Here is a 12,711-nt window from a genome sequence, read left to right on the forward strand (position 1 = left end):
GGGTACAATTCTCCCCATAGGCTTGCCTGTCATCTGCCTGCTCAGCATCAATCTCTAGGGTTGCCTAGGATAGCAGATGGGACTGGGCTCCCTGGCTTAGGTGCTTCAGCTACCCTGAAGTGAGACTGATTCTCATTTCTGTTCCTGTATGAGCATTAGTTTCTTTCTTGTTTCTTCTGTGAAGTTAAATCTATTATCTTTCAGTTGCGTTTCAGCTGCCCTAATTTTATGAGGTTGGCCTGAGAGGTGAAACACTCCATGTTTTTCCTGCTCCAAGATATGGTTGTTACATAGCATTTTTGTTTTATCTGGTACAGTGCCATCATGAGCAGGGGCATGTGTAGAGAGGATTAAAGGTAAGGAAATAGAATCAGCACCATCTTCACCTACCATGGGAATATGAAAAGCAAGTTACAGTGGGAGGAGGTGGCAGGCTTTTGTATCTGCATTTTCCTGGAGGTAATTGAGTGACTGGAAAGTAACGGAGCAACAGAATTTAGTTTGAGTACCTACATGGCGCTAGTGCTAAGAAAGGAAGGACAAAGTGGAAAACAGAGCAGGTTGGTGCAGTGGGAGATGATGTGCGTGATCCCTCCTTCTAGGCCTTCTGTTCTGCTGCTCTCAAGTGTCTGCGCTACTTGGAATCGAAAGCAACCTAGCAGTTGGTTGTGACATGAGTGAACACTGTATTGTTCTAAAGTTGCACTAATTTTGTTACTAATTCCCGAGTCATCCTTTCTGAAATAGCAGATAATGTTACTGTATTTCCTGCAACAAATTAGTTTCTCTAAATTAATAGAAAAGATTAGACTTTCAAATATACCAAGATATCTGGAGTACAAAATTACCCAGTCCTTGAAGAATCAAAAGCCATGCACCAAAAACATTTCATGTAAACCATTATTTTGATACGTTCTTCTGTAACGGTGCTTGCTGATCCAGTTTCTGCTAGTCAACTAAATAACACTGATTATAAAATAATGCTTCAGTAAAAAATAATGTTTTAATCTGTGTTTTTCTTTCAGGGCAATTAAAGCATTTCAGGAGGCGCTTTATGTTGATCCCAGCTTTTGTCGAGCCAAGGAAATTCACTTGCGACTTGGGCTCATGTTCAAAGTGAACACAGACTATGAGTCTAGTTTAAAGGTAGGTTTAAGTCCTTTCAAATTGAGTTAACATTTGTTACAAGTTGAGTTGCGTCTTAGAACTGCAAGGAATGAATAAGCGTGTAGCAGTACCTGCTTAGAAATAGAAGTGCTTCAGTATGAAGTATCTTAGTCTAAAGACAGAGTAAGGGTAGGATTTGAGGTGTTTTACATGCTAGAAATACTCAGAAAAGCCCAGCAAAATTGTAGATGAGCACTGGTACTCCAGAAGATCAAAAATTTGGTATAGGGCTCTCGTTAAAATAGTACATTATGGGGGGAGGCTGAGGATGTACAGAAAATTGGAGGAAAAAGAAGAGAAGAATTAGCAGCTTGGGTTTCTTAATGTTCTTTCCTCCTCCCCACCCCCAGCTGCACTATTGTAAACTGGAAGTTCTTCAAAAATTATTAAAAATAGAAAGCTTTTGTGGAAAATAAGGTTCTCATGTAAATTTTTTATATCGTTTCTACTTTTCTAGCAGTTAATCATTCTTTTATTTCCTAATTTGAGAGTCAGCTTCTAAGGCAACAATTTCTGGCTAATTGATTAGAAGTGGTTTGTGTTAATGCAGTACTTTGTTTCTTCTGTACTCCTTTAATTTTTTTTTTACTGCTTGTGTTCATTTTTGGTCTCCGATTATAATCTGTCATTTTTGTCTCCCTCCATTCAATATGTTTGCCCATTTTTTTCCTCCTTCCATTTCCTACTGTATCCCCACGTTCTTTCCTTCCTGACCTCTAAATTTAGGTATGTGTGTCTTAGAAAAAGGAAGTGTTCTTTACAGAGTTTAACATGCTGGGGAATACAGCTGCAGGGCTGAGAATTTTGTAATTTGTAATTAAGTGTAATTTATAAACACATTTCTGCTTATTAATCTCTCCTAAAATTACTGAAAACATTATGAATGTTTTGTTTCCAAGAATCTTGTGCCTTCCTTTTCTGGGCACGTTGTTTTCCTGGAAGTTGAATTTGTGAGGCTATCAGAATCACATTGCCCAAGATTTGAAAGAATAGTGTGTTACTCAGTTTTTCAGTATTTGTAATAATGGGAAGCACTTCCCTCGGCAGGCTTCCTTTTTTTATCCAGAGTCCAAGCTTTCACCTACAGAGGCAGGTGGAGTTGGAAATTGTGATTGCAGAGGATGCTATTGCATGGGAGTAGGAAAGATTCAATGCAGTGAATGGCAAGAGAGAGTAAGGGGTAGAGGTAGATCACTGTGTTGGGAAAGGGATTCTGTGCAAGTCTGGGTGGGCCTATTTCCTTATACTTTGGCACGGATTTAGTATCGGCTGTTGTGATACATAGGGAATAAAAGAAGTGCTGAAGAAGTACATTTTGGTTTTATTTTTAAAGAAGTCAGGGACAAAAGAGTAAATTTAGAAGGAGGTAGTAAACTTGTAATCAAGTAGTAGAAAAAACTTCTGCATTTTAATTTTTAATAGAAGAAATCGATCAAGACATAATCTTCTCCTGCTGTGCCATGAAATCTGTAATTCCATCACTAAATCAAGTATTTAAATAGATATTATGAGAATTCAATATAAATAATTTACTGTGTTTGATCTTCACAACTTAGTGAAATAAAAAGATCACTGATCACAAGGATTTTGAGTATAGCAAACTTCTAGTTTTCAATACACCAAAGAAGTGTGTTAAAAACAGAAACAAATTAATCTTTTGTAATGCAGAATTATCATGATTCCATTGCTTTTATGTGTATTGTGATTAAGTCATTTAAGAAAACAAATGGCAGCAACAGAAACAGCTTACCCTGGAGCAGAGTGAAGAATTTCAAAAGGATGATGAAATAAACATGATGGCGTGAGGGGGGTACATTAAGGACAGTTTCACATTGTCCTTAAATCAATGTAACTGCAGGTTGTTGCTAAAAGGTTGTCTCATTTTCCACCTTGCAATCCTGATTGCATTGTTTGGCACCCTCTGCTGCACTGAACTGAGTGATGATAGGACAAAGCTTAATGGCTTTAAACTCAAAGAGGGTAGACTTAGACTAGATAGAAGGAAGAAATTTTTCACAGTGAGGGTGGTATTATTGATTACTATAGGAGCAACATACTATTAAGGTTTACCTCACAGTCCTAACCTTTTCACACTCACAGGTTGCCCAGAGAGGTGGTAGATGCCCCATCCCTGGAAACATTAAAGGTCAGGTTGGATGGGGCTCTGAGCAACCTGCGCTCTGGTTGAAGATGTCCCTGCTTATTGCAGGGGGTTGGACTAGATGGCCTTTAAAGGTCCCTTCCAACCCAAACTATTCTGTGATTCTATTTTTTTTTTTTTTTCCATTTGCAGACTGAGGTGGATCAGAAGTCTGAACCAGCTCAACTTGAGATTGCCCAATTGCTAGATCCAATGCAAGGTAGATGGTAGGAGTGCGTGAATGGAAAGGAGGGGGTAGAGCTGTCTTATCCCCTTCTGGTGCAAAACATAACACAAAACTCTACTCTCGAATTATCAACTGAAACACCAAAGGTAGAGTTTCTGGTTTGCTTCCTTTGCTTACAGAGGTTGCAATCCTTCGCAGAGAAGAACAGGAGCAAGAAAGAAAAGACCCAGTGGGGCAATCCACTCAGTCTCGGAACAATTTCAGCTGTTTTCAGTTCAGCTCAGCTGTGGAATTAATGTAGAATCCTGAGACTGACCTACTTTGTTTGACAAGAAAACATTATTGATTGAAACATACCGGTTTATACATCAGAATATATCAATTGTGGAATAGACTTAAGTAGAAGCAGCACAGCAGTAGCTTCTTTAAAAGCCAATCTGACAAATCCCTGAGTTCAGGTTTAAAAAAAACCCTTAAGCCAGAACTCTCTGAGTGACAAGAATGTGAGAGGGAAGTCAGGAAATACTTAGTGAAGAGAACAACGTGAAGTGCTGGTGCAGTGGTTATGCACAAGCATAGAGAGACCAAAATGAGGAAGAGAAAGAGTCATGAAAGGATGCTTTCACAGAATGTCTGTCTCGTTCTCTGAGACTGTGTCGTCTCTTCACAAAAGAAAGATAAAGTAACCCAAAGTAATGAAAAGACTGTTGTGCTTTTTTTGGTTTCGTGGACCTTTTTAAAAGGATCCAGGATTTTATAGGATGGATTTAGGATCCAGCCTGCTAGTGACTGGCCTTGAGCACAGAACCTTTCCATGGGGCTCTGTATAATGTAATTCATAGCCCAGTTTGAGCTTCCTATTTGACACTAAGGTGTAAAGTGGAAGTAAGTTTTCATCTGGTATTCACTTGTGACTGTTCTGGATTTCACAGATTGTGCCAATGTTGCATTAATGTACTTTGAAATATCATAATATTTTTGATGGTATTTAAACATTCATGTTAAGTCTGTAATCACTAAGAATAAACTACTGCCAACAGATGAGTCATTGTCAGTAAGAGTCTTCAGGCAAAGGGGGAAGATGGGAGTCTGAAGGTCATATATTCCATGTTTTTCACAATTTTAGACCATTAACATAAATCATCTATATTTTATGTAAGCAATTTAAGCACTAAATTAATTTTTACTATTTTAAGATGTTGATCAAGATAATTACTAGAGTGCTGTTTAACAAGCATAAAATCAACTCCGTGTTTTTTCAAAATCAATTACTGCTTTTGTGTGTTTTTAACACTGCTGCAGTTAAGATTTGCAAATTGCTATGAGAACCCTTGACTGCTCTGTTACCCCATTGCCATAAACTCTGGCAAGAACATCAGTGCAGTTGAAAATTACTTGGCCTTCAGGCTTGCATTTGGCGGCGGGGAGAAGTGGCCCTTCTAGTTGAAAAGAAAACAGTCCTGTGTAATCTAACAGTTAGGGCAGTGTTACCTTCAGAGGTGATACATAAAAGCTGAATTTGCCCTATTAATCAGAAAAACATGATTAATTCCAAAATAAACTAGCAGTGACTTGGGGGGGGCAGATTTTATTATTGATTACTATAGGAGCAACATACTATTAAGGTTTACCTCACAGTCCTAACCTTTTCACACTTTACTACATGTCCTGCTGCCCCCTTCGTATTTGCCATTTCCTACAAACAACACTAGGAGTACTGTGTTTGATGGTGGTAGCTGTGATGGCACCATGATAATCTGAAAGGAGAATAAAGCAAGATCTTTAGGAATATAATACATCTTTTTATCGGTTTGGTAAATGTAGTTGGAAAAAATGTTCAAGCTTCTGAGTACGTGCCATATTATTTCTGTCATGTCACATGCTGTCCTAGTAATTTTCCTATTTATTGAATTTTTTTTTCAACTTTAGCCTCCTTTTTTCATAGACTTATGTAATCATCCTGTCTTGTGCACGTGTCTCAGTTCTTCTCTTAAGTACTCTGAATCTTAACCAATTTCTAGCAAATACGTCAGAATGACAGAGATTTCAAAGAGAAGTTCCTAGAGCATTCCTGCACCACATGTTGCCCCAGAGCCATTTGAGCTCTGCAAGGTGAGGACCAGGTGATCTGGTTGGTTTGATCTGCAACAGAGGCACCAAATGACTGGTCATGGGTCTGGTCTGTTGGGACGTGAAAAATTCCTGTGAAGGGGACTGTCCCATCCACACAGGAGTTGCTGTGCATCAGGCAGCCCCAATGCCTCTTGTCCAGGTGGAAGCTGAACGCAGAGCTAGGTAGAGCATGAAGGGGGAGCTTGATGTATTGTGTGAGACCACTGACATGCATAAAGGAGAAACTGAGGAAAAAAAGAAAAACTACAGCTTTGGTATTACATAGTTTAATAGTTGGGTTACATTGGAAATGGCAGCTGTGGGAAACCAGTCTTCCAGCTGGTGCTCATTCTGCTTGGTGGTGTTGACGTATCGTAGTGTGCTTTCAGCGGGGAGTTAGGGCTACGATCCTGAAAGCCCTTTGAATGTAAAATTCAGTTTGCTTCCATTGTTTGCTGACAGACTACTTAAGGGAAAAGAAGAAATTTATTTTTTCATATTTGTTAGATTGATAAGACTGAGGGAACGGTGGGTAGGAGATTTTCTGGGGGTTTGGTTTTGTGAGGGGATCTTTTGTTTGCTTTTGTTTGGGATTTTTCTCTTGGTGGATTGTTGGTTTGGTGGGATTTTTTTGTAATGGGTAGTCACTAGGGACTCTGGACATGAGCAGGTTATTTTATGGCAAACCATGCTATATTATGCTTTGGAAATTTTGTTTGGTTTTTATCTATTGCAGATGCATACTGTAACCAGCAACAAAACCCTTAAAAGAATGAAAACTAAATTTCTCATGTTTTGAATTATCCCCCTTTCAGTAGAAATACTGATTCTGCCTTTCACTTTTAGAAATTTCCCCCCTTATTTATATGCAAAACAGCTATCATAGTAGTTTGCTTCAGGCCTATGCTTTGATCTTGCCCATAAATCATCAATTTAAATAAAATTTTAATTTTTTAATTATTTTCTTAAAGATTCTAATTTGTTAGTAATGTTAAGACATACTGCTTATATTAGCATAAGAAAAAGGCTGTAAAAGAGTTAGAAATTTATTGGGGAAAATATGCATGAATTACATGAATATGCATGAAATATAAAAAATTAAATAATGATATACAGATGAACAGCTCAAAGTACTTACAGTCAGTCAGACACTTTTCCATCACTTCTTCAGATAATTCTCCTGTCTGTATATTATCTTTATGAAAAATATTTTTAGCTGCTGCAGCTATTGTATGCCAACATGTAGCTGTTATAGACATATTGTTCATTTTTTATGATCTTTTTCTCAGTAATAAAAATGTATTTATGAAAGTGAAAATTTGTGTTTTCAAGCCTTCAAGTGCTGTTTCACAACCTAGTTATCTTTCATATATGCTTAGATTAGTAACTTTTAAACATGTTAAATTGAAACATTATATATTTACTTTTAATTATTAAAGAAAAAATAACTAGTCAAAATACATACAGTTACGAGAAGTTTTAATTTCTTATGTCTAGTTTTATGTCTGTAATTCTACCAGAATCTAGTCAGCAACATTTTAAAGTAAAAAACAAAACAAAGGGCTTTAGCTATTGCAAGGTAGATATCCAAGTTTTCAGGCATTTCCCCTAAAAAGCATTTTGTGGAAAGCAAGATGAAACGAGTCAAAATATTATTTTAACAAAAACGTAAGTGGATGGAAAACAGCATTTGGGAATGAAGTTGCTCTCAAAGTCTTTGTAGCTTGCATATGTGTCTGATGGAAAGACATATCCAAGAAGAAAAAACAAAAGTTTTTTAATGCAGCATGGCAGTGTAATCAAGCAACTGGTTTTGACAGTGGATCACAATGTCTGACCTACAGAGTGTTTTCTTTTGTTCTCTCTTCCTTAGTTTTGCTTGGGTTTTTGAGTAATTTTGGACTTTTCCTATAAAAGAAAACTGTAGGTGTATTTTACAAATGTCATGATTACAAAGAGGAGTAAATGCTAAAATTTGAATTAACATGCTGTGTGGCATCTTCCATCATTTGTGGGGGTGGAGAGGGGGGGACAACAACAAACCTTGAGAAGAGAGAGAGTTGGCTGAGAAGTTGACCGTTCAAGCTAATGATTATTGGTGCTGGCACACTTCCTTCATTTGTGGACCCTCTCCTCATGGGAGGTAGATCTTGGTCCAGGTTTGTTAGCTGCAGCTGTAACTGAAAGGTTGGCATTCAGGGCACACAGTAATGGCTAGCTACGCGTGCTGGCTAGGTAGCCACGGATAGCCGGCAAGGGTTGTGCTGTGCTTTCGGGGCAACCTGGAAACCAGGGCAACCAGGTGGCTGGAAGCAGAGCTGCAGGTCCTGAAGCCACCTCAGCTCAGGGCAGTTCAGCCCGATGGTGGTGCTGGTGATACAGCAGCAGGGACAAGCTTCCAGGCATCCCGTTTCCCTGTGGCATTTTGTTGCTGCTGGCTGTCCTTCGGGCTGTAACGCAGGGATAGCTAAATTTTGATGCCGCACAGATAATGATAAAACGTGCAGGCAACGTGAGTATTAAGATAGCCTTGTGAAAAACACTCTGGCATACTGTCTAGGATGTTGGTCTTTCTGTTCACAAAGAATTTTTCAGATACAGCTAGTCAAAACAAGAGATTCTCCTGAACGTGCTGCTGTTATTAAGTTGTGTGTGTATATGACCTTTGTTTCTCCTGCCCTCAAGCAGCTTCCTTTTGCCCTGTCCACTTAACTGTTTTCCTCAGTCTTGAGGGGTGGGTTTTTTTGGTTTTGGAGTTGGTGGGGGTTTTTTGTTTTGTTTTGGATGTTGGACAAAAGTAACTGAGTGTTTACACTATGCTACACAAACGTTCACCTTGCAAAATGAGTTTGTTCTGAATTCAGAAGACACTGGAGAGTGCGGCAATGAGCTGACGTAGCAGCACATGTAGCGTGTCCTCTCCTGACCCTCCCCCCTGGCCTCAAACATGCCTGGCAAATGGAAGAGGCTTGGCGCTCGGCCACGGCCGATTACGCAAGGCGTTCTGTGTCCTACTTATCTGAACAAAGGCGGCTCTGAGGAACATAGCCATCACACCTAGGTAACATAGGCAGAAAAAGCCATCTCCTGACAGAATTTTACTGAGTCATGATGGAGCTTTCCTTCATGGTAAGTCTGTGAGAATTGTCAGGTTTCAAATGATGGCTTGCCTTGCTTGCTAAAAAAATGCAGAACTGAGAGCTATTAAACTTGCTAATGTCATCCTCGAGAGGAGGAGGGAGTAGAATCACTATTTGAGGTCCCAGACTTGGATGGAAACAGGGGCACTATTGCAGATCTTGCACTAAGAAGAAAACGGTCCTTTTTGTGTCGGTCATTTTTTGATTAAAGAAATGACAAAACCTAGCAACTTTGCCTCTTAAATTGTAAAGGACAAATTTGTTAGGAGAATTGGTGTTAAATTCTAGTAGTGAAAACATAGTAAGCTACCTAAATTGGTGTCAGATTACTGTTATTTTACTACCAGACATAATGCTTTAATCAGTTCTGTTTATATGCAATCCAGTGTACTTCTGCTCCTTGGAAAGGTTACCTTTGAAATTGTTTCCACAATCAGGGGCAAGTCAAGGACTCCAGAGGAGACAAAATAGGCTGTAGATAATTGTGCAATTACAGATGGCTACGAATCAAGGAATATTTTGACTTGAGCTGCAGGTCTTGAGGAGAGCCTGTTACTTTTTAACATTCAGAACACTGCCTTCTAGGTAAATCTTCTTACTCAGGATTTGAATTTCTATAGTCTGCTGTGTCTGCCTTGAGGTATTGTATGTCGTCTCTGAACTGCAGCGGCCTCTCCTGCATAATAACTATTGCACACAGCAGTAGCCAGCTTCAGTACTGCAATATTTGAGAGAGGTGCAGACGTTTGCTAGCCGCTTCTGTTTGGTGCAGAAATGGAAGTTGGAAATTATTACTGGTTTTTTAATTTTTTGGTTCTGGTAATTGTGATTAGCGGATCTGCTTTTGGCTGATGAGTTTTATGCGTTCGAATGCATGCATTTTTTTTTGGTCTGATTTTGAATACTTAACGGCGAGCTATGTATTATTTATCTGGCAAGAGGTGTAGGTTTGCTCATGTATGTGCATTTCAAAGGTTCTGGGTTTTCTGTGTATTGCTTTGTGACAGTTGTTTAGTGCAAATGGTTTATTTTGCTGTAGTTACGGGCTTTGATTTATCCATTTCTTTACTGTTTGTAGCTGAGTGAACAGTACAGGCAGAAATTTATTATACTTAGAAAATTTTCATAATGGGAATTTTGAAATTTAAAAGTCAGCTAATGTAGCAGTAAGAATTTAAATTTTTAGGAAGCATAGCTGAGAATATTTCTGCTTTTTTTTTTTTTAACTGTACAGCACTGATACTACTAGCATATTTAAATATTAAAATGGTTAGATTTTCTTGTATGGTTGCCTGCTTTCTCTCAGCAAGTCTTGCTGCAGTAACCCTTCTGAAAAGCTGCTACAGAACAGTTGTCAATCGTTTCTCTTTAGATCTGCTTATTCTTTATAATAGCATTGCTACATGAGAGCAGATCTGTTCCTTTCTGCTTTATCTTTTTGTATTAATTGTTAGTGACAGTGCAAGATGATGCGATCTGTGCAAAACGGATTTTGTATCATTTGGATCGGTATACTCCATGTACAGGCCAAAGTATATGGGGCTGTTCCTTTTTTTCTTTTGTCAGGCAAAATACAATATTAAGTAGAGCATTTTATTTTTATTTAGTCTTTTTTTTTTTTTAAGTTGCCTGCTTAGTAGAATTACTATGGTAACCGACTAAAGGATGTCTCTGAGGCACACAACCTGCATTGCAATGTAAGTGAGGGGAGATGTTAAGTTCTCTGCTGAACACTAGAAAAAGGAATAGGCAAGGCAGAGAAATAAGCTAATATTTAATATTTATAAGCTATTATTTAATGCTTGCTGTAAGGTTAAAAAGTTATTTTACAAGTAACATATCTGAGTTCATTGTTTTCTGTGCTCTCTTGGGAATGATACTGCTAAAAGTTTCATCAAAAATCATAAATTTGTGTTATTCAAACTGAGTGTTTCATTTTTTTAAAAGCTGTCATATATTACGAATGATGTTGATAGAAGTCAGTGAGGAGGTAGGCTTTGTCACTGTGTGCCTTGCAGAGCTCCCGAGAGCATCAGCATTCCTTTTTATATGCTTTGCTATGGATAATACATTAATTTTCTAACAATTTTTGTGTTAAAAATGTTTATTCAGAAATTTGGTGGTCTGTTCAACTCTTCCTATAAATCTTTGGGATGTATGTTATATAGACGTGCTATACACGAGGTATTACTAGGATGATGAGGAAAGTTATGTAATATTTAGTAGCTCTAAGTATGACAATACTGAAAGCAAGTTGTATATACATCCATTAATAAGGATTTATTTTTTTTCCTTCCCTGCTACACTAATAAGCTCCTGATATCACCTACTTTGGCATCCTGAACAGCCAGAGCTAGATTACTACTTTTGCGATAACAAAATAAAATACACTGAAGCATCAGTAATGTTTTGTGTATTAGAAGACTGAAGATACTGTATTTTGTAGATAAGTGTTTATTAGAAGTAGTATTTTATATGCCATCTCTTAGGTTCCTGTATTCCTAGGCCTTACTGTCTATTGAATGAATATCTTAGTCCAAATTCTACACTGTGTAGGAATTTTCTATCAAGTTTATGAAAAAGTTCAGAGGCACTTGAGTTCTTATGCCTGTTCCTTTCATTTTAACACACTTGGTTGCCTTTCAAACTGTAAATAGTGATCACTGAATTAGCATGACATTAGTGAAATGATTGCTCGCATCCAGACTTTCTGGCAGACAGAATTCATTGCTCTGCTTGTGTGACCTTCTTTCTAGAAGAGTGGAATGCTTGGCTGAGAACTTCCAAATGCAAAGAAGTTTTAAAAGATATTTTTCATATCTCTGGAAGAAAAGTGATTAAACAAGCTTTAGCGTTTAACTGAAGTTACCTTAATACCTGAAGGAGAGGATGTAAGAACATATGAACTCCTTATGAACTCATGTTTTAGTGTAAAGGTATTAATTTTAAGTGCTTTTTGAGAAGAGATCAATTTTTTAAAAAGACTTCAGAGCAGTCAGTTTTGAGGAAGAGTATTCTGGGGTTTTTTTTGATAGATAGACAGTTGAGAGCTTTGATGTTTATCTCCATGATGCTCTGAGCTAGTATGACTACACTCCCAGTTGTGTATTCTGAGCAAGACTCGATCTTCTGATTTTGACCATTCATTTGATGCAGTCATTCTTCCAGATGCTATACCAGTTGTTTTGTGAAGATGTCTGTTGCCATCTTACATTACTAGAAGCATTGCTATGTTTGCAATCAAAGAAATTTACTTTCCTCTAGTAAACCATTAAACAGAAATTGAAAATTGTTTTCTTTAAGACACATGGTAAAATGCAGTATTCATTTGCAAGTATAAAAGTGATTTATTCGTAGTAATTTGCTAGTATTTGCTAGTAAAGTGCTAGTATTTGTTTTGAAAACAAATGATTTTCTTTTCCAGCATTTTCAGTTAGCTTTGATTGACTGCAATCCCTGCACTTTGTCTAACGCTGAAAGTAAGTAACCTCTAAGTATTTCTATTTATTTTGTTGTAGATTTTTTTTAAGTTTTATACTCAGAACTGTATCAATTTTTAATGAACCAATCCTTCAAAATCAAAAGAATGAGTACTGAGAGAGGGAGACTAGAAAACCTGTCTCCGTCTGTTAATGGAGACAGATACTCCACTGGAACTGTGGATAGTAAATTGAATAAGTAAAAAATGAGACTTCACTTAATTGCTCTGAAGGCTTGAGTTCTGGAAGAAATGTACTATTTGACCGCTCATTTATTTGTTTATTTACAAACGTAGTGCTTGTGCTATGGCACACATTAATAGGAATTATTTAAAACTTTGTGGCATCTTGATAATCTCTCAATTTTCAGTGATCATTTTAATGACATTTAAATTTCTAGATCTAAAACTCGGCATCAGTCTTATGCTGTTGAAGTAAGAAAAAGTACAAAATGTAATTTGATTGTTTGTTTTATTAGGTGCCAAC

At 37.6% G+C, this 12,711-nt stretch overlaps 1 protein-coding gene across 1 annotated transcript in view; it reads left to right on the forward strand.

The window, feature by feature from the left end:
* Positions 1-12,711, forward strand: part of KDM6A (lysine (K)-specific demethylase 6A) — a gene marked incomplete at its 3' end in the record, with an annotated part of 92,366 nt that overhangs the window by 36,069 nt on the left and 43,586 nt on the right. The window contains exons 3-4 of the mRNA XM_010286207.1: positions 1,026-1,146; positions 12,171-12,225. Coding sequence (XP_010284509.1) covers positions 1,108-1,146; positions 12,171-12,225 — 94 coding nt within the window. The remainder of the gene's footprint in view (positions 1-1,025; positions 1,147-12,170; positions 12,226-12,711) is intronic.

The sequence above is a fragment of the Phaethon lepturus genome, unplaced genomic scaffold, assembly GCF_000687285.1.
Source record: "Phaethon lepturus isolate BGI_N335 unplaced genomic scaffold, ASM68728v1 scaffold9790, whole genome shotgun sequence".
NCBI lineage: Eukaryota > Metazoa > Chordata > Aves > Phaethontiformes > Phaethontidae > Phaethon > Phaethon lepturus.